General features: G+C 46.0%; 2 protein-coding genes across 2 annotated transcripts in view; one reads left to right on the top strand and one right to left on the bottom strand.

Annotated features, from left to right (window-relative positions):
- Window positions 1-982: 982 nt before the first annotated feature.
- Window positions 983-17,162, bottom strand: LOC121834074. Its single transcript, XM_042287819.1, has 6 exons — window positions 17,037-17,162; window positions 1,843-2,016; window positions 1,598-1,765; window positions 1,358-1,525; window positions 1,151-1,277; window positions 983-1,089 (listed from the first exon to the last, which is right to left on the bottom strand). The coding sequence occupies exons 1-6, from the start codon at window positions 17,160-17,162 to the stop codon at window positions 983-985; spliced, it is 870 nt and encodes a 289-aa protein (XP_042143753.1).
- Window positions 17,163-18,538: 1,376 nt separating this feature from the next.
- Window positions 18,539-21,561, top strand: part of LOC121834073 — a 29,435-nt gene continuing 26,412 nt past the window's right edge. The window contains exon 1 of the mRNA XM_042287818.1: window positions 18,539-20,398. Within this exon, the coding sequence (XP_042143752.1) occupies window positions 20,071-20,398 (328 nt within the window). The 5' untranslated portion in view covers window positions 18,539-20,070. The remainder of the gene's footprint in view (window positions 20,399-21,561) is intronic.

The following is a 21,561-nucleotide window of genomic DNA, read 5'->3' as shown; positions in this document are numbered from 1 at the left end:
ACGGCACCGTGTTGTTTGAAGACCGGTGGCGTCGCTGCGTTTCCATAGGAGCTAAGCGTTTTTCTTTCTTGACTTTTTCCTCAGGTAAGTTCGCTCTTCGCAAATTTTACAAAAAAAAATCCACCATCTGTGGGCAACGCTGCACAAAGTCGTAGCGCGATAGGTTAGGAAACCGAATTTTCCGGTCGATTTAAAGAGCCTGCCGTCTCCTTGAATCACCCGGTGTATATATAAAGAGAGAGAGAGAGAGGTGAACTACACGATGCAACATGAGCCCCCGGATGTTGCCCCCACGCATCAGATATACTTCTGAAGCCCCTGTGTTAGGTGATCATTTAGGACTTAACACTCGAAATCCAGAACATCAAAGCTATATCCTATTTGTAGCATAAAATTATGGTTTCGAGAAGGTACAGTGAGCACATACGCATCAGGTCCTTCATCATCCGAGGTCACGGAGTCGTTCCAGGGACTGGTGTCTGGAGAATCCAGTTCCTCATCTGAGTCGATCGAATCATTTGGCCGATAGCTGGTGTCCAGGGCATCGCTGTACATGTCCTCAGAGTCGCTCTCCTCATCGCTCATGTCCACAGGATCGGTGTCGGGCTGCGAAGTCTGAGGAGTGCCGTCCAAGTCCAAAGAGCTGGGGACTGTGCCACTAATAGGCGTAGAGCACCGCTGAAGTGGCTGCTCGTGTTGTGCGAAGGTTGCTTCTGCTACACAGTAGGAATAAGCATAGAGACAGTTATTCATTGTTTTGTTCCAATTTCGTGTAAGTGCTCACCCTGAGTTCCTTCTGCTGCTTGTAGATGTCCTGGGGCACCGGTCTCATCTCCCAGGGGACTTGGGCCTGCCACCTCCGAAACGGACTCGTCCTCGGAACGAACACAGCTGTGCAATGCATCTGCAACAAAAGTGCATTGCAAATGAAATTCAGTTATGATCTCTTCTCTCAAATGTAAGCCTATGTAAAGACACTGCATCACATACCGGAGGATGTGGTCGACGCCTGAATTTCAACCAATGTTTGCGAAGGTTTTTCTGTTTGTATGCCTTTGCTGACATACCAAGACTTTGGCGTCTGTGTACCTGGAACATGAAAATCGTGATATTTAGGATACATTCTTCAAAATTCTTACTGTGCAGGCACCTTTTATTAGCCTTTTTGAACATGTCTGGCTCCATGTACTGCATGTGGGTGGCCGGATGACATACACGCACGTAAGTTCACTCGAGCTTGCAACCTGCGACGCCACTGAAGTGGCTCGGTCCCTTTCCTGTAAGAGTGGTGCACCAAGTGATAGCATCTGCAGGCACACCAAACACAGCACGTAACAATGTAGGCAGAAATACATACTGGGAGTGGGCATTCTGCTCTAGCTGGATCCACTCGGACGACAGAAGGTCCACTATGCAACGCCTCGTGGGCTCCGTCTTTTTCGGAGGCATCACTGGGCGACGCATCCAAATGCAAAGTTTCCCTTGCTGTGGCTAACGTGCTGTTCTTGCATGTGCGGTCCCTTTCCTGTAAGAGTGGTGAACCAAGTGATAGCAGGCACACCAAACAGCACGTTACAATGTAGGTCAAAATACATACTGAGGTTGGGCATTCTGCACTAGCTGGATCCACTTGGATGACAGAAGGTCCACTATGTGATGCCTCATGGTCTCGGTCTTTTTCGGAGGCATCATTGGGCGACACATCCAAATGCAGAGTTTCCCTTGCCGTGGCCAATGTGTGGCTCTTGCATGCTCGGTCTCTTTCCTGTAAGAGTGGTGCACCAAGTGATAGCATCTGCAGGCACACCAAACACCACTAACAATGTAGGCCAAAATACATACTGGGATTGGGCATTCTACACCAAGTGGATCCAGGTGGAGGCTAGCAGGTTCACTTTGCGACGACAGCGCTTCTGGGCCTCTGTCAGAGGCGTCGTCCAGTGTAGTGCCTGCCAGCAAACCATCATGTGCCAAGGTTGTGCTGCTGAGTTGCCTAGCTGTATCTTGGTCTCCACTCTGTGAACGCAATCAAACAATATTTAGTACTCTTCATTTGGCCATGAAACTCAAAATCCTATAAAAGCCTGCTTTATAGGAAGTGCAGAAGCAGTTCAAATAAACTTCAACATAGACAGTACTAATTCAATGCATTTTCTGTGTGAACTTTTTAGCCATAAAACTATTGAGAATTCCTGTAGATCCCTTATTTGATAAAAGAAATTTCGTAAAACTGGATCTTGAAAACCATATTTTGTTTTTTGGTTTCAAGTGCGGAGTTATTTTTGTTGTTTTCATGACTCAAATGTACCTCAAGAGAAAACGAGGCAAAAGCGACTGTTTGCTCAACAGATTAGCCTTGGGCCTGTTGCCTCATGTACTACAGTGGTATTGCTCGTATAACCTACCCACTTTAGTTTCCTTACATTTAAAAACAATCAGTTTTAGCAAAACTTGGCCGTTTTAGTTTCTCCATATAGCTCATTTTGAAACTCCACAGCTGTTTCACAAGAGGATATTCACTGTGTTTCCTGATTATAGCGCGCATGGTTTTTATAGAACAGGTACAAACGCATGCCAGACGGTGCGGTTTCAGCGGAAGTGCGAGCGAAGCCAGAGATGAAAAGCGAGCTGCGCTTCCAATCTTGCCGGCAATGCGCGCAGTGCGGCAATGCGCGCAGTCATCTCTCGCACTCTGCTGAAACGATGCAACGTGTTGGCGCTTTCGAGAGCACTGAGTACGCACTAAGTAACCGACGAATGTACGTACTCGGGTCCGACGACGTTTCACGCATGAGCTGTCTTCGGAAGATGCTCTGCCAGGGAAGATGGATGGCACGGCGTCTGTCTTCAACTTCGCGTACTTTGTCGAGAAGCCAGTGTCCGCTAATGAGCGCAAATCTCGCTCATAGCACTCCGGCAAGAAATGATCGGAGCAGATTAATAACCGGGCCGTCGGCGACAGGGGCTTCTCACAACCCGATCGGTGCACGGCGTCCGTCCACAGTTTCCGGCGTTCAGTGTCGGCAGGAAGCGAATGGAAAATAACTCCCGGGCTGCTCAGCTGGCAGCGAGAACAGGCGGCGACACAACATCGCGTGCCCCTGCCTTTCCGCCCTTTACCGGCCATCACACCTAAGGCGCCAGGCATCGGAGACAGATTTTGAGTCGGGGCTCTTGTAAAAAATTTAAGAAAAACTTGTCCCCTGCCCGCTCCCGCTTTCGCACCGCAGGCTTAACCCAATTCCAATAAAAATGAATAGGATCATGTGATCAAGTGAAAATTTCAGGAAAAAGCCAATTGGAATTAAGGGGTTATAAATGAAACCAACTATTGTATTGTACAGCCAGTGGAACGGCCCGGGAAAACCAGTGGTACTAAAAGTACCCACTTGCTCGACTCACTGTCCGGCTCCGCTACTAAGACATGAGTGCGTCTCACAGCGGGTCCGACGGTCACTGAATGGCAACCATGAACCATCCAGCCCCGCCGATCAGTGATCACTTTTATATCCCTCGGCTCCCCTGGAGATCACCCCCGCCACCATGCGGGGGCACCTCCCTACGTGGGAAGTTACGAGGGGCACCACCTTTATGATAGCTTCCCCTGGTATGGACCCCGCCTCAGTGGCTCCGCTTCCATGGGGTAAGCTAGGGTTCCCAGGCCCTTTTTGTCCCCCCCGTCCACATGCGGAACCCCAGTGCTAGGGTTCCCCATCCCAGGTGTGGGGGTTTTCGCCAGAGCCTCCGTTGCAGCAATAAAGCTGGCAGGGCGCACCACGAGCAGGTGGAGGTTGACTTCCCACGCGGCAACAACCGCGGGGGCTTGCGCCCCAGGCATCGGAGACAGTCGAAACCGCACACACCACGGCGCAAACTGTAAAAAGGCACGCGGCTCTCTGTTCTCTGCCTGCCGGCCTGCCCGCCTGCCTGCGCCGAGCCAGAGGAGCCAGAGCGAGCCAGTGGGCCGAAGCCAGAGCCGAGGCAGCGCAGCGCGCCGGTACCGGTAGCGGCGGAGGCGCTCCTTAGAAAAGAAAATACCAAGAAAACAAAACGTATGTAACAGACGTCAGCAACGGAAACGGAAATACATTGTTTGCTGCGCAGCACGTCGCCCGCTAAATTAGCGGATTTTGGTGTCTTCGGGCATCATAGTCTTTGTTGGCCGGTTTAACGGTCTTTTAGATTGAATTACTTTCTAATACTTGACATGCGGTCTCTCTAGATGATAATAAAGAGAGTTGCATTGTTTTCTCACAGCAGAAAATGAAGCGGAGTTTCCCTTTAAAAGGCTTCTTCGACAGCAATATCACAATAATAATATTGATGGTAATAATAACAACAATATTGTTAATAATTTCATTTTTAAAATAAATGAAGGAGCATCGGGGAAAAAGCCTCCAGTGGAGACTTGACTGACATATTTTCACTTTGAAGACACAACTACAGAAAAAGAAGGTCTAAAGCAACTATGTGTGTGAAGCACAGGTCACACATAGGTGGAAGTGTCCACCGACGAGGTCCGACAAACCAGGAGCCAGAAGATCGTTCTATTCATCGTCCCTGCTAGAGGCTGGAAACACAGTGGTGCTTCCCGTCTGTTTAATAGTAGCTTGCGACGTCTTGTGATGCTTTGAGTAATGTGACGATCAGTGCGTTGTGGCACACTGTCGTAATGCTTTAATTTGTGAATTTCCCTGGCTTGGCCAACACAAGGGTTTCATTAACATCACCTTCATTTTGCAGATTCTTAAAATTCCCTGACACTCTTAGGTTTCCCCTTTCGGTACAACCCCGTTAACTTTTAAAACGCCACAGGCAAATTATACCACAAGTCGTATAACTTTTAGAAAGCAAACAAACCCAACTATTTTAAAATTATATATATGTGTGTTCCCCCAAGAAACTTTATACAGCAAATACCCATTTAGAAAGTGGAGCCACATAAGGGACGATACGGGCAGGACAATCTTTCAACTTCAACAACACTTATTTTCGGCTTCAAGCTCAAAGCCCGCCCCGCTTCGTGGGAGTACGGGAAAGGGAAATCTTGGGGGAAGGAGAGGAAAGGGAGGAGGTTGCCAAACAAAGAAGGGAGAGGAGAGGAGGGTGGCTCGACAGTAGGTGCGGGATAACAGAATGAAAGGAAAGGCCGCTTCTGCCGGTGACCTTGTCGCGTTGCCTAGTCTGTCAGCGTTCGGCTTCCATTGTGGGCCTCAGAAAGGTAATCTCCTTTCTTAAGAGCGAAATGGAAGGGGTGCTTATGGTCTGTGGGCTTGTCGCCATCTAATAGGCCTCAATTATTTCTTTCCTGACTCGCTCGCAGTGGCCTCCCATGGTTGTCGTGCCGGCAAAATTAGGAGCGCAGCCAGGACATTTTTTCCCATGAATGGCGATCGGGTGCTGAGAATCCGAAGCAGCTCTTTCAGCGTCCATTTGATGTTCTCACAGTCGGTCCTTGAGGCATCGCCCCGTTTGCCCGATGTACCTGGCCCCGCAGGACAGGGGGATCGCGTACACTTTCTTCATCATGCTAACGGTGAACTTCCTTGCGTATTTTTTGGTACAGCTGGGGTTGTGAGGGTCCCTCTCTGTTGACGGCCCTACACATGTCACTGAGTCTCGATTTGTACTTGAAAAGTACTTTTGTGTCGTATTTTGAGGCAAGAGCTCTTAGGCTGTGAGATGTTGTGTGGATGTATAGAATACAGGCTGGTCTTCTGAAGACGGGTGAAGTCTCGGCGGTTGGCCTGGCAGGGGGTTTGTAGCCAATTTTTGTGAGGTAGTCAAAATCAAATCTGCAGGGTAGCCTGCCCTCCGAAGCCGTGCGCACTGTTGGCTTAAGCTGGCCTCCCGTTGGTGGGCGCAAGACTTTGTGTATGCCGCGGAAAGCAGGCACCTGACTATGCCGGATTTTACGTTTTTTGAGTGTGCACTTGAGAATGGAAGCGCACCGGCTTGGTTGTACGCTGTTGGAAAGACCAGCACACTTCTTTTTCGGAAGGTTGGAGGCGAATTTCCAGGAACTACAGTTCGCCTTCTGTGGGGTCTTCCCTCTTGAATGTTAAATGCCCATGCAAAGCGCTGAATGCCTCGATGATAGCCTCTGGAGTTGTGTGGTTATGGTGAATGATTAGATAATCATCGACGTACCTGAACACTTCGCAGTCTTGGGATTTGGTTTGCAGATGTTGCTGGATACCTCGGTCCACCACAGAGATAGATCTCGCTGAGACTCGGGGGCAGACACGATTTGATGCAGACGCTTTTTGGATGGACACGTCCCAGTTGTGCTCGACCAGCGTTGACCGGAGGTAAAGCTGGAACTTCTCCAGCTTTACCTCCGGTCAACACTGGTCGAGCACAACTGGGACGTGTTCATCCAAAAAGCTGGAGTCTGCATCAGATTGTGTCTGGCCCCGAGTCTCAGCGAGATGTTCACGGCGTACAGGTTTATCTTTTGGTCGCCTTTCACGCATGGCGAACTCTGTTCAAACGAAATGGCCCCACAGTTGGCAGACACGATGTATAGCTTGACTGCTAGACCATACTCTTGCTTGCAGAGTGGGCTTCCGCATTGCCATGGCACAATAGATCACTGAATACGCCACGTCTCATTGGCCCTTCTTCCCTGTGGTGCGTTGCAGATTGTGCATGGAGCCATCCGTCTAACTTTGAGGAAAGCTCACCGTTCTTCATCAAAAACTGCCTCGTGCGGTGGCTAGTGTACGGAAAACGCCATATGGCGAGCCTCCCGCGCCATTACAGTTCACCGTGATTAGAGTAGAGCTGCACGACTGAATCTGAAAGACTGGCATTTGGGGCTGTGCAATCTTTTCCATCTTGGTCACTTTCACTGCCAGTATTGGTACCCTCACTGAAGATGTCAGCAGAGTGTTATGTGTCTGAGACTCTCGCATGCTCAACAAACTTCGAACAGGCCAAGAAGCTCGAGAGAGTGATGCAAGATGAGTGGTGAACAGAGACAGTGATCATTGTGACGGCTTGCGCTACATGGTTCGCTGTGGAGAGCCTTAACCGTTAGCTGCCTTAGCATGCAATCCAGTTCGGGTACACCATCCCATGGAGACTTTGGGTACTTCCACTAGTACTGACTGACCCCCCTCTTCCCCTACAATGGTGAGTTCTGCTGGCATCATCATTTTATGACACCTCAATGAAACGTTAGCCCAACATTACTATAGTCCTGACTTCCTTCGTACAAAATTTGGTAACCTTTGGTAAAGCATGGTAGAAATCTGCGTTATTCAGATATTTTTGAGGACATTGACACTTGGAGTTTGTAATCCATGGCTATAGCACACCAGGACGGGTCGTGACGGCCACTCTTGACTTAGAGGGTGTGTTGCTATTGCCTGGATTTCGTTTTGTGATGCACAAATTTTTACGTAGTGAGCAATTCCGAACTATTTTCTTGCACTGCCTGGAAACCAACATTCTCTTTAGAGACTTCTACTTATTTAATATTTGCAATATGCAACCAACGGAGTAATGTGAAAAGCGATATATGTGGGAGCCATTGCAGCCGCTCCAGCACCGTGAATGTTTCACCTGACTACACCTCTCCCAAAGGTCACGCTCTGGCTCATAGCATTTGCTGCAGTCCACCATAAGGGTAAGCGGAGTATAGACAGTCATCTGGTGTCCCAGCCGTAGATTTGAAATTTAGTCAGTGAAAAACCACTGCTTGCTTAGGGTCTAATGCACATCACAAAGCAGCAATGCACGGTTCCTATTTTGAAGTCGAAGCTTGAGAATTGCTCAGTCTTTCACCTTTGCAATGCAGTTGGTATAAAAGTGAGTTCACTTGAAACTTGGCTTTATTCCAGAGGCAGGCTGGCAAGTGTCTTATTTCATTCCCCACGTGAATTCAGTAAATCCTAAAAGGGTCGCTACTCTTGTCTTTTGGCCCGACTCGCCATCTGCCTTGTCGACTCCTCCACTATGCGGCGAAGGGAGCTCTCTTCCTCCCGGGAGTAGGCCCGCGCCACCTTCCTTGCCCGCTTCTTGGCCAGCGGCTGACCAGCTGCCTGGGCAGGCAACAGATGCTGCTGCACTGGAGCAAGCTGTGAAGCTGGTGGCCGAGCTGGCACCAGCTGCACAGGGGTCGGCAGCTCGTGGTTTCGCTCCAGCTGTAGCAGCAAATCGCAGGTCTTTGAGGATTCAAAGTCCTTCAGCATGGAGTCCTATGAAAATAATTTGTTTGGATTATTTTATTTATAAGAATTTAAATGGAATTTATTCATTCATAATTATGTTCAAAATATGTAATTATGACAGTCACAAGGCAAAGTTGTGGCTAGTCTCTGCAATGTTATCAATGCTGGAGAAACCAGTTGCAACACCAACATTTTTCATATGTCGCACAAAGAAGTTCTCACAAAATTTGATTGTCAGAGGCAAAAGCAATGCTTTTGGTGTTTGAAATATGTACGTCTTGATAAAATAGCATATATCTAATCTAAAGTGCCTTGAAACAGCGCCGTTTCAGCGCTGTTTCAAGGCTTTTTTTACATATCCCTTCTCTACATAAAAGGGGAAACTTGCAACGCTCTGCAAGGAGCCGGTCTTTTTTTTATTACAGTTCTTCAGGTGAAAACTAGTAGACTATACACTAAATATATTGTTGAATGCTGTAGAAACGTGCATCATAAATTATCTGTCTGGCAGACAGTTATGTTTTTATTTTAATGTAACAGATGCCCACTCAAACTATGTAACAAATGTAGCTGGTGGTGGCACTTGCAAAAGCCGTGATTCAAGCATTGGAAACTATGATTAAACATAATCAGTGTTACCAATAATGTTCGTGAAGGGTTGGAAGGAAAAAAGAGCCAGTACTCTTCTATCTTCGGTGACTTCCCCTGCCGTCCTCCTTGACCACACCTTCAGCAGGTGCCCCGACCACAGCCAAACTCGACAAACAAGGATCCAAACAAGGGTGGGCAAGCCGAAGTCCTCCACAGCCGTAAGGGGTCCCAAATTTGCAAGTTAGCAAATGAACTCTCACAGAGGGTAAAAACATAAATTTAAGCTGGACAAAAACACACTGGTGCAAGCACAATTTTGCCACTATATGGTCTAGGAATAGTCAGCTTGACTATGGGAAAGAAGATGTCACCTTTTGAGGGCCGTCCAACTAGTTGGCACCCAAAATATAGTCCACTTGACTATTGGCACGCAAATGTCGTTTTTTGAGGACTTGCTGCAAGTTTTCGGCTGATGTACGCTTGTGTGCAGATGCTGCTGTTTGACGCACATCCTTCTCTGCCATCCGCTTCATGCTCCATGGGTCAGGGGTTACATTCAGTTCTTGCAGAACCCTTGCAGAGGTTTTCTTGTTTCCGCCATTGAACTTCATCAGCTACAGCTGTTTCAACGGTGAACAGTGATGCAAGGCAGTGCTTTGGCGCCAGTGCCCATATCGAAGTGCAAGCTTTCATTGCTGTTCTCGGTCTTGCCGCACTCACGCCGCTGCAGAAGCATCCCCTCTGACAGGCGCACATAAAGGGGAGTCTAATGCACATCCCAAAGCAGCGATACAGGGTTCCTATTCCGAAGCCGAAGATTGAGAATTGCTTAGTCTCTCACCTTTACAATGCAATTGATATAAAAGTGAGTTCACTTGAAACTTAGCTTCATTTCAGAGGCAGGCTGGCAAGTTTCTTATTTCGTTCCCCACGTGAATGCCGTAAATCCCACAAGTGTCGATACTCTCTTGGCTTTCGGCGGACCGACTCGCCATCAGTCTCTCACCTTTGCTGCAGCTGATATAAGAGTGAGTTCACGTGAAGCAGAGAAGTATGCAGTGTAAGATGAAGATTGTTTCATTGAAAGCATCAGAAGGCTGGTTTGCCCGCTCCAAAGACAGACATGGACTGGTCTTCAGACACGTGTGCGGAGAGAAAGGTGCCGTCGACGGCGATGTAGTCGATGACTGGAAGAACGTCAAGCTTTGCGAGCACCCCCTTAGCAAAAAAAGACTGTACTTAAATGCATTTCAAATGCATTTAATACACATATTATTTCATATTCTTTTGTCCACACTGGAAATGCATTTAAATATACTAAGATATACCCCCAGACGTAATAAAAAATAGCAAAAAATGTATTAAAGTGCATTTAAAATACACATCTGAAATATATTTAAATGTATTTCCCAAATGCATTTTAATCTGTTTTAAATATAATATGTGCTTGAAATACATATATTAAACACATTTAAATGTATTTCCCAAATGCATTTAAATCTGTTCTGGAAATGTATTGGAGCACACTTTATGTAGATATAAAATATATTTAAATATTGCTTCCCAAATGCATTAAAATACATTTTAGCACTACAAAAAGAATATGTTCTATATTAACCAAATGCACTGAAAAGTGCTCACTCATTGAACTCAGACTCAGGCATAGTAAAGTTTCAATATTTATTCAAATAGACATCACCGTAACACACTTTCTAAAGAAACTGCCATACACTAAGGACTTTGAAGGAGGGACACTGTCTAGAGACTTAACTTCTGAGCTACTCAAATGATAAGAATGAAACTGGTGGGGATTTAACAAAAGGCGTATGTGTAATGTGAAACCCTTCAGCTCTATAGGACAATTCAATATACCTGCCTAAGAAGATATGTCACTCTTCATTAAGAAATCTATGATATGCAAACAAAGCTATTAGGGATCATTATCACTGGTTGAATAAAAAGTGGGGGATGTGGAACTTCGCGGTATCTAGTTTTTATAACTCAAATGTAAATATTTCAGGAAGAGTGATTACCTCAAACTATGAGATGCATGTCAATTTCAATGTCCTATGTAAATTTTTAAAAACAGTTTTATTTCTTAATGAGGACTTCAACTTAAAAAAAAAAATAAAGTAGATAACCCAATTCCCCAGTATATTTCAGTTCATCTTGATTGTGGTATCAGAATATCTTTACCCTCAAAGGATTCCTAATGTATGAAATTTGCAGCAAAAAGTGGAACCAAGGAAATGCATTCAAACATCGAACTCCTTTACTTGTTGAAAATATTTTATATCAACTTAACTGTTTGCATATGGTTATCAAATTTAATATAAGGGTGTATAACTGGTTCCTAAAACCGAAAACCTCAAACTTGAAAAGTGAATTTTTTCTAAAATATTTTAAATTTAAGCTTGTGTCCGCCCTTAAAATATCCCGAGTTTTCATTTGTCTTCTTTCCCGCACAACCCTCAGGATAGCCAATCACCGCAATTTACAGAAAGAGCTCTTGGCGAATGATGTGGCTGAAAATATGATTAGACCTAAAATTGAAGTCCGAGGTGGGACATTGCACAATGCAAAACATCATGCCCAGTGTCCTGCCACAGACTTCAATTTTATATGTAATCATATTTTTGTCCACCTCATTCACTGAGCTCTCTCTGTAAATCAGAATGAATGACTGTCCCGAGTGTGGTGCAGAAAAGCAAACAAAAGAATACGAGGGCAGTTTTTACAGCACTAAAGAAGAATGGAGGTTCCTTAATCGCAGGCATCCTCGGATAATCTGACCTGGGACCCGCCTCCATCCTTCTTTAGTGCTGACGAAGCATTATCACACTTGCGCCGCAAGTAAGCGAGGGCACTTGACTCCGTCTGGTCTGGAAATTTGGCCACCACGTGGGCTAGAAAAGAAGAAAACAAGCAACAAGTGAACAAAAGCGGGTTTTTCAGTTCTTGAAAACACTATGCAGGAGTGTGAAAAATACTGGTTTGAATTGAATAGGTTGCCATCACTTTTCAGGTTCACAGTGCAATAAACATATTCCAAAACTCGAAGCACCTGGTCTAGGCGTAATGCTACATTATGCATTGTGGGATTTAGTGGGAAGCGAATTCCATACGCACTTGACTACTAGCCCTTAGGATCCTAGAATGCAATACATGAAGTCAGAAATTTATGGAAGTAGTCTATTGGAAGTGCAGATCACTGTTTTTTTTTTAATAAAGTAAAAGCTTGGCATGGCGCCTTCGCTGTTTCATTCAAACCCCTAAAGCAATGAGATGAATCAATTGTGCATTTGCCTCTTCTGAATAGTAAAGGGGCCTGCCAAAGGTCATAAATTGTTACACATGCCAGTTATCTAGAACAGGGGTTCTCAAACATTTTGGTCTCGCCCCAGGAAGCCTCAAAAACTGCCGCAAAACCCTCCCCTCCTCCCCTCTATATTTGCCGACCGAGAAGAAACAGATGCACAATTGTAGGCAACTTTGCTTGAGTTGCTTCCCATATATCCCCACCATATCAATCGCGATGTCAGTACAAAGTGAGATGACGAGCTTTGCATAGTCCTGCCGTGCAGCCTGCAGCATGGGGGAGGGGGGTTGCAATTCGAGTGTTCGCGGAACCCATGAGACCAGCTCGTGGAACCCCTGTGTTCCCCGGAACCCAGTTTGAGAACCCCTGATCTAGAAAATAGATGTTAAAGTTTCTTCCTATCTATAAAATGTAAACTCATATGCCACATAGGTCTGGCTCGCGACACACTGCATTGGCAGACGCTTCCCGCTCGCCTGGTCGTGGAGTGTGGCTGCCTACGTCTACCTGTGAGCTTTTGAGGCGCACAACACCAGTGCCATGTTGCACCAGCTGCACCGTCAGGAGATTGTGCAGCTTCGTAGGCTGTGGTCATGACCTTATACTCTAAGCCTACTTCGCCTCGTTCTTTCCTTCTTTGCCAGCCGCTTGGCTTGCCACCATCCTCAAACTCCCCAAGTAAACTTGTCAAAAATACCAAGTCGCCGTATCTCGTTTCATTCTTTCAAGTCCTTCGATAGAGCGACGACTTGGTTAGCGACACCGAAAACCTCGCTTCGTATGCACCAAAATGTTTGACAACTTGTTCCTGCTGCCAAAAAAGGCTAAAGATTGTGAAATATATACACAAACTCATCTCTGTGACGTCACGGCGCGGTGGTGGCGCGTCGGTCGCACTTCCGGTCTGGGGCTGTGGGCAGAAGTCCCCATGCGAGACGTGTATTCCTGCGTTGTTTTGAAAGGAACCAGACGAAAACCTGCCTTCTCGTCAAAACGCCGCGACTGGGGCCGTACCAAAAGTGTCGAGAAAGGTTTGAAGGTCAGTTTTCACGTGCTCGGTTCATCCGAGAATATGGTTATGTGCCGTGAAAAGAAAAAAGCAGACGCCACCGGACAATGATTGCTTGGGCGGGAAGCACTTTGGGCTGAATTCACGGATTCTTGTGGTCATCAGATTTATTTGTTTTGTTCCAACATGAACGCCAGAAAACTCAAGTTGTGCGGACCACCTGACTATGTTCAGTACGTCTCCAAGTTCAAACGGCCGCCTGATCGTTCGAATTGTCGTCTGCTCTTTCAAACGTTTCTGCTTGTCGTCTGCTCTCTTAGACGACGCCGGTCCGTAGACCAAATGTTGGCCCGGTACTTGCGATAAGAAGTGAGTGCAGGCCTCAAAAGACTTAAATTTGAAGGTTGGTTAGCAGGCTCGATGTAAACAGAAGATACAAGGAGATGTTGGTCATTGTTACCAGTGGCCAACACCGACTTGTTATGCCTAATTCAGTTGGTCCGATTCTGCTTGCGATTTTCAGTATCGTCGTCGACCATCTCAGCTTTGGTTTACACTTTTGCAGCCCGAGCGGAGTCGCGACTGAAAATTCCGAGCGAAATCTGATCGTGCGAATCAGGCTTTAGCGTACAATCTGCGGCGTCCACGCGGAATGAATCGCCACATGTCACATTATTCACGCGAAGTTTTGTGGTGTAACGAGCCTCGGTAATTTCGCTGACGCCGCTCAAGATAGCTAGACATCGCCAGGAAGACGTAGAACCAACAATTCGAATGCGAAAAAGGGCAGGGGGACTCACAACGACGCCGACAACATCGCGTTTCAATGGTTTGTTTATGGGCGACGGCGAGATTCTTGCCCACACCTCCATCGCGCATGCGCGGCGCCGGTGGCGTCCGCTAGGGGCGCTCCGGGCGCTCCGGTTTGTTTGTAAACATGAGTTGGTGTATAGAAGACATTCACATATACTCTGACCAAGAGGTATGGGCCAGATACGACAAAGTCTCTTATTTCATCACTTTCTGCTTTTGCCATGGGTTAAAAGAGTCAGTCGGTGTTTTACGCTTCCTACAGTTCTGAAGAAACTACAGACAATAGACGATTTGCTATTTTGTCTAGTGCCCCGACCCACGCGCGAGGAATTGTGGGAGAGACTGTCCCTCGCCTGACCCCTCTGCCTTGAGATTGCATTGCTTTGTCGCTTGTCTCCTCTTGATCCTCTGTTTTTGGTTATATTACCTATTTTTATCAATTCCAGTGTACTTTGTATTGCTTCTAAGTGTTTCTATTATCTTCTGTGCGGGATATTTCTTGCATATATATAGTATTTGTGTCTTTATTCTGCCTTTTTCTACGGGAGTGCTGACGGACAACACGCCGCTTCTTGCGTCATTCCCGGGGTGAGTACTACAGTTGTTACCGATTCCTATCGCGCTGTTAGCTGTTCATTTTGGTTCAATATGACCCGCGTGCAGTCGAGAGGAGCCGTTTATGAACACCCGCACACGTCATATGGGGTAGGCAGAGCTCTGAATCAACAATCGCGATGCGAGAGCCAGGTGCGCTGTGATTTGGCCGCCCATGCTCACTCCGTTGACTCGCACTGTAGCGTGTGCCTTCGAGTGCCGCTTACTTGACCAACATACAGCACGCTGCCTTGTCGCAGCGAATCATTTGTCCGAATGTCTGCGAAACCGTAACGCCGTTCGGCATATCCAACGCTGCGGCGGCTGACAACTGCACTCAGTGGCGCGCAGTTGTCAGCACTTGAAAAAGGGTGTTTGCAACTGACAACCGCTTAGCAGATAGATTAAGAAGGGATACCATAAGCGCATACAAGCCGTGACGTTGGGCCACCGGTGCTTGCAAAAGGCTCGCACCGCTGCACGCAGTTGTCAGGCGCCGCAGCGTTGCATATGCCTCAGCTTCTGAAGCATTCGGACAAATGATCTGCGGCGACAAAGCTGCGTGCTGTATATTGGTCAAGTAAGCGGCACTCAAAGGCATACGCTACAGTGCAAGTCAACGGAGCAAGCGCGGACGGCCAAAACAAAGTGCACTCGGCTCTCGCGTCGTGATTGTTGACTCAGACCTCTGCCTACCCCGATGACATGTGCGCGGGTGTTCATAAACGGCTCCTCTCAACTGCATGCGGGTCAAATTGAACCAAAATTAACAGCTAACAGCGCGATAGCCGATAGGAATTGGTAGCAACGGTAGTAGTCACCCGGGGAACGACGCGTGAAGCGGCATGTTGTCTGTCGGCACTCCCGTCGAAAAACGAAAATAAAGACACAAATACTATATATATGCAAGAAATATTGCGTGCAGAACAGAATAGAAATACTTAGAAGCAATAGCAAAAACTGGAATAGATAAAAATAGGTAATGGAATCGAAAAACAGAGGATTAAGAGGAGGCAAGCGACAAGGCAATGCGATCTCAAGGCAGAGGCGAGGGACAGTCTCTCCCACAATTCCTCGCGCGCAGACCGGGGTGCTTGGGAGATTTCGCAAAAGGGCTATTGGGAGTGAGCAATCCCGGTTGCATAATGAGAGCAATCCCTGTTGCAAGGAGTGACCAATCCCTGTTGCATAATATTGGTGCACAAGTGAATACCACTGAATAAATACAAATAAACCTGTTGTTTCCTGTTGATGTTTTCATCTTTCGAAACAGGAGGCAAAAGTTTTAGTCAACAAGTACTATAAGCTTCAAGCAACCACTTGAAACAAATCTTGTACGCCATGTTTCTTTGCTACCTGCTGCGAGCTACTGCCCGACGTTAGTTGATTTTTCTTTCAGCAACTACTCATTCATGTTTTGACCTTAAAGTGACGGTTTCTGGCACAACATACAAGATGTGCCTCCCGTTCGCTTGATTGTGTGGCGTATGCCGCACTAGAATAGTGGGGGCTGCATTTTTTCGGTACTGGGTGTGCTCCAGCCAAATGTGACAATAAAAGAGGGATACACAAATATATCTAGCACAGCATGACTTCTGCTGGCACATTTTCATTTATCTATTTACTGCGTTATCAAGGAGAGGGGCTAGACCAGAAGTCTCAAACATGCGGCCCACGACTCGCTGGGGGCGCGGCCCGCAAGCAACTGGCTGTGAGCTTTTGTTCCCATGACTCGGACTGTAGAAATGGCATGCTCGCTAATACCCCCCCCCCCCCCCCCCGATTCATTTCCACCCAAAACGTAAGTCTGCTCCTAAAACATATTCATATAGTGTATTCTATACTGCTTTAATGTGTCTTGTGTTTAATTTTATTTCTTGCTTTCCAACTATTTGTCACCTCGGCTGCACAAACTCTCGCTCAGCAGAAGCAACAGCCAAAGACAAAGGTCAAAATTCTCGCCTTCAGAAAATATTAATATTAAAATATAAGTGTTCAATCATACTGCTGCTATAAAGATCGTCAGAAAACGAAAACCGTCGTACGAATAATTTCTTTTTTCGATACATGTAGAGAGAGATTAATTAATTCCCGAGTGAATTGAGCAACTGGAACTACTATGAAGCGTGCATGCTTAGCACGGTGGCTGGGCGGTGTCATTTTTCTTGTTATCACATCAAGTAACTGTCGCAAGCATTCATATAAACAAATGAAGCCTAAAAATTGCACGCGCAATAAGCACAAGTTCTCTCTAAACCCCCCCCCCCCCCCCCCGGCCTTACCATGGGCCTCGACCTTTCCGGGGTAGTATATCTGGCCCCCATAGTCAACTGAGTTTGAGACCCCTGGGCTAGACTGATGAAAGAATGAATATGAACACCAATTAATAAAGGCCGAAAGAGACAGATGTGGGAACAACACAATTTCTGAGTAGCCGCCCCCTCCTTTACGAATGTCTGAGTACATCAATTCCTCGAGTCGAGTCATATTGGAAAGTTTCATCGTCCGCACTGTTAGTCAACAAAGCAACGACCTGCTTGGTACAAACACCCTCACCGATGACGTCTCTCACAGCGTCTTTGCACAAAACTTCCTTTCCACACCCTGCCAGGGAGCCCCTCAGACAGCTGTTGGCCAGGGTGTCGTAGCCGAACACCATGGCGGCGCGCTCCTGCGTGTATATGGACGGGGTGGAGCTCAGCCGCCGCAGTCTGTGCTCGGCCAAAATGATGGTGCCAAACCGCATCTGCGATAGAAAGGAAATACATATGACATACGAGGCATGCGTTTCGAAGTTCTCAATAAAAATATTTTCCTGTAATAGAACTATTTACTTAACGGGGACATTAACCTAAACCTAAATAGTTACGTTGATATAAAATATTTTCAACACGTGAGGCAGTAACAAAGTGAAGGAGCTCAATGTTTGAATGCCTTCTTCTCAGTTCCACTTTTTGCTGCTATTTGATACGAAGGAATCTTTTGTTCGAAGGTAAAAGTATTCTGATACCACAATCAAGATGAACTGAAATATCCTGGGGATTCAGGTTATCTACTTAATTTTAAGTTGAAGTCCTCATAGAGAAAAAATTATCTTTTCAAAAATTTACATAGACATATATGCATCTAATTTTCTTAAGTAATAACTCTTCCTGAAATATTTACATTTGAGTTTGAAAGACTAGATAGCTTGAAGTACCACATCCCCCACTTTACATTCAAGCAATCAAAACGGTGCTCAATAACTTCATTTGCATATCATAGATTTCTTAACGAAAAGTGGCACATCTTATGCAGGTACTTAAAATTGTCCTAAAGAGCTAAAAGTTTGCACAATCCACCTACATCTTATGTTAAATCTCCCCTGCAAATTTCATTTCAATCACTTGAAGGCTTTGTTCCCTTTTCGCTTAGCGGACTATTTAGCTTAGAAATAAATATAGAAGTTACATGTATTTTAGTCCTGCGGGGCCGAGCCCCAAAGTCGTAATTATTGTTTTTGGGATTCTCACGGACTAAAAGACGCTTTTGCACAGTCCCCTGAAAGTCCAATAATCGGGGTTCCACTATACTTCTAAGCTAATAGCGCGTTAGACGAAAAGGAAACAAAGCCTTTAAATAAATCAAAAGAAAAGAAAAGCATGGTGGGGTAAAGGCACTGATAAAATTGTATTGGCACTTTACCAAATTTTAAAAAAAAATTATTAGTAATTTGCACCCTTCAGAAACAAGTGAGCAACGCCCTCTTGGACATGCGCAAACTTCCGAATGCCATCAAACATGAAATTTCCACATGTCAACATACGCAGCTCAGAGCCCGCGACACTCATTTTTGTCCTAAGTATCGGGATCGGGTAGTTCCCATTTTGACGACTTCATAGAACGACACTGTGTCGCAGACGGCGATGATGTATTTGGCAATTGACGTGGTACACAAGTCATGATGAGGCCATCTGGTTAAGGCCCTCTGCCATTTAGGAGCATGTAAACTTCTGCGGAGCACGTGGAACTTATAGGCACAGTATACAACCGAAACTCTATGCCTTTTTCGCTTTCTAAATGCTCGGCACGACCCGGCAAGCGAGATCACATGGCTCGTGAAAAGAATGTGCGCCACTTATTATGGACACTAAATTGTTTGGTTCAGTATTCCTTTAAGCCGAAAATGAAGCGAAGGCTACAGGCACAAGGCCGCTGCAGCTTGGAGAAAGTTTTAGCTGACAGCGCTCGCGCTAGAAATGCCCGTTTCAGTGCGCGGCGCACGCGCTAGCACGGGTTCATAGCCCTTCGCTGTAATATCTACATTACGAAGTTAACTTGAAATCCATACTTACGGCTGAACTTCACGACCTGAGCTGTCAGCAGCTTCGTTGTCCCTGTAGCCCGTTTGTTCTTGTCTTCGTTCGGCCAGTTCACTTTTACCCAATTGTTCTTCTGGGTTGGCCCGGTGTAAGTGGGCCACGTTTTTGAATTGTGCTTCACTATTGGATCGAAGTTTTGAATGAGTTTCTCTGAATCAGCTGAAAGGCTCTCGTCCGGAAACCTGTACAGGGCGAACTTGTCCATCGTAATGCGGACACTTCGAAGTTCCAACGTCCCAAACGAAAAACGAACGCAACAGAGGTAGACAGAAGCAGTGGTGGCCCAGCCATTTTAGGTTTTGGAGCAATTTTTGGAGCAAGAAAAACCCAATTTTGGAGCAATTCGTATCACATAAACTCCCCTTTTGGAGCAGGGAAAAGCTCGTTTTGGAGCACCTTGGTATCAGGAAAACTAAACATTTTGGAGCAGCATGAACATAGAGCAGTTCTGTGCCATGTCTTTATTAATATATATATATATTACGGCGGCCCTTGTCAATCTTTCCTCACCCCCCATATATATATATAGGTCTGTGTGTGTCACGAACATCTGAATTTCATATAGTAATTTACAAAGTAAAGAACTCACCATAAGAAAACCATTTTATTTATGACAGAACATTCTTGCAGCTAAAGCTTAACTATGTAACAAAATATCACAGATGAAAACTAAAATATTGCTTAATACTTCTTGCCTTTTGACTGTAGGCTATATATCACAGGTGAAAAAAAAATATTGACTCAATGCTTTTTGCATTTCTTTTTCAGTTTGTCCAGCTCGCAAAGAGTGTGTGACAAAGTAGCATTGGCTTCAGCTAACATAGTTTGGCCACCTTCTACTTTTTCCAAGCTTTGGCACTGCAGTCCTGCGCCAACAATCTCTTCCGCCCTCTTCAGCAACGCACGGCACGAGATCACCCTTTCCTCCAACTGCTTCTTTAAGCGCTTGTCATGCGAGTTGTCAGCATCAACTTGTGCGCTGTCGGGCTTTTTTCTCTTCATGACGGCCTCTCTGCTTCCAAAGCTTTTCACTCATGCTCATTATTGTTTGTGACATAATCCGGTTTCATGTCTCATTCCTTTATTTTTAACCCTGACCACTAGAGTTCTTTCTTCTTGCTTACCCTCAATAAAATAGTTTTTTCTTTGGTGCTGTTTGGCCTCAGCAGCCCTTGCACCATAAAAACGCAATCCAACCCTACGCTGATGTGGGAATGTGGAGGTGGATGGCAGGGTGCCTTCTGCAAGCATCAGGCCCTTGTTCATCATCGATACAGAGGGACCTTCCCCAACGCTTCTCTTCTCTTGGCCCATGACTGCCACCAGCTCGGGCTCTTGTCTCTGGGAGACAACTGCCAGCCTGTGGCTCTCTTCCAAGCCTTCAAAGAGCCGCCAGGGCAGCCATCCACCAGTACTGCTGTGAAAGAAACTGCAGCGCCAGCAGAGCCGAGCAGTGCCCCTGCAATGGAACACCAACAGCTAGCCAGCCTCGACGACTCCCCTCCCATTAATCTGCAAGAGCATCGACAGCAGGGTTCGTACAGGTTTTCAAGAAAAAAATTCAAGGACTTTTCAAGGACCTTTCAAAAAATAAAGAACACTACAGTAGATCGCACACATTATTTTTATTGCACAGAACAAAGAAAACTGACTTCACTTGAAGTTATTGCGCGTACAGTTTCATTCGACTAGGTGAAGTTAGTTCTGGAGATTGTACATAGTCTCATTCGACTACATAAAGGGCGAAAGCTCACGTCAGGTCTTTTAGTTTATTAGCTAGTTGAGTCTTAACGCTGCTGAGTTCCTCAGCCTTGGCTCTTGCGGTCTTTCTTAGGCTGTTTGATTTTACCAGCTTCTTGATGTCAGCAGTTGCTTCAGCCTTTTCTGCATATTCATCTGCAGAGGCCATTAAATCGGCAACAACTGCCTCAAGCTTCTTTTTCTTCATCTGCACGCCTTCAACCTCTTCCACGATTTTTCGCCTTTTTGTTTGCTGCGAGTTTTCCTGGCACTGTTTCTTTTGCGATTCCAGGTGTGCACTGTAATGCTGCCTCGCTGCTGCTTATTTTTTGTATGAAGTCGGCGGGCTCACCGCCATTTTTTATTCATGTTAATTAGACTGTATTCTCCCCCCTCAAATAATGCCAACAGGACATTGAGCTACTTTGAATAAATAAATAAATAAACCGTGCAGAAGCATGCTTGAGCCTTTCAGTATATGACCATTGTTCATGCAGTGTGGCCACATTATTTGGACAGAAAATTTGAGGGATTTCATTAACACCCCGAGACATGTGATGATTCCGTGGAAACGCTAGTTTCATGTAACGACGCAAGCTACTGGCTAACGAGAACGTTATCATGTACGGTGCTTATTTCTTTAAGTGATCTTACGACTGGTACCGGGTGCATTTTCCGTTCAAGGTGTCGTTCCGTGAGCACAAATTTAACATTCATCACGTCGTATCATGGATGTCATTCCCTGACTGAGATTGTGTGTTTTCATGTAGATAATAGGAAAATGATCTGGGCTTTCAGGAGATAATGTTACTCACCTCCTTCAGGTGCCCTTTCTCTATACAAAAGGAACAGATCATCTGAGGCTCCTGCAACAATGAAAATAATATGTAGCGAGACTGCATCCCTAATTTCCATAAATTCTCCCAGCTCTCCCCCAGAATGACGAGCAAGAATACC

The sequence above is a fragment of the Ixodes scapularis genome, unplaced genomic scaffold, assembly GCF_016920785.2.
Source record: "Ixodes scapularis isolate PalLabHiFi unplaced genomic scaffold, ASM1692078v2 ptg000460l_1___fragment_2___debris__unscaffolded, whole genome shotgun sequence".
Lineage (NCBI taxonomy): Eukaryota > Metazoa > Arthropoda > Arachnida > Ixodida > Ixodidae > Ixodes > Ixodes scapularis.
The sequence above is the reverse complement of the archived record's forward strand: the minus strand, read 5'-3'. Positions and strand labels throughout refer to the sequence as shown.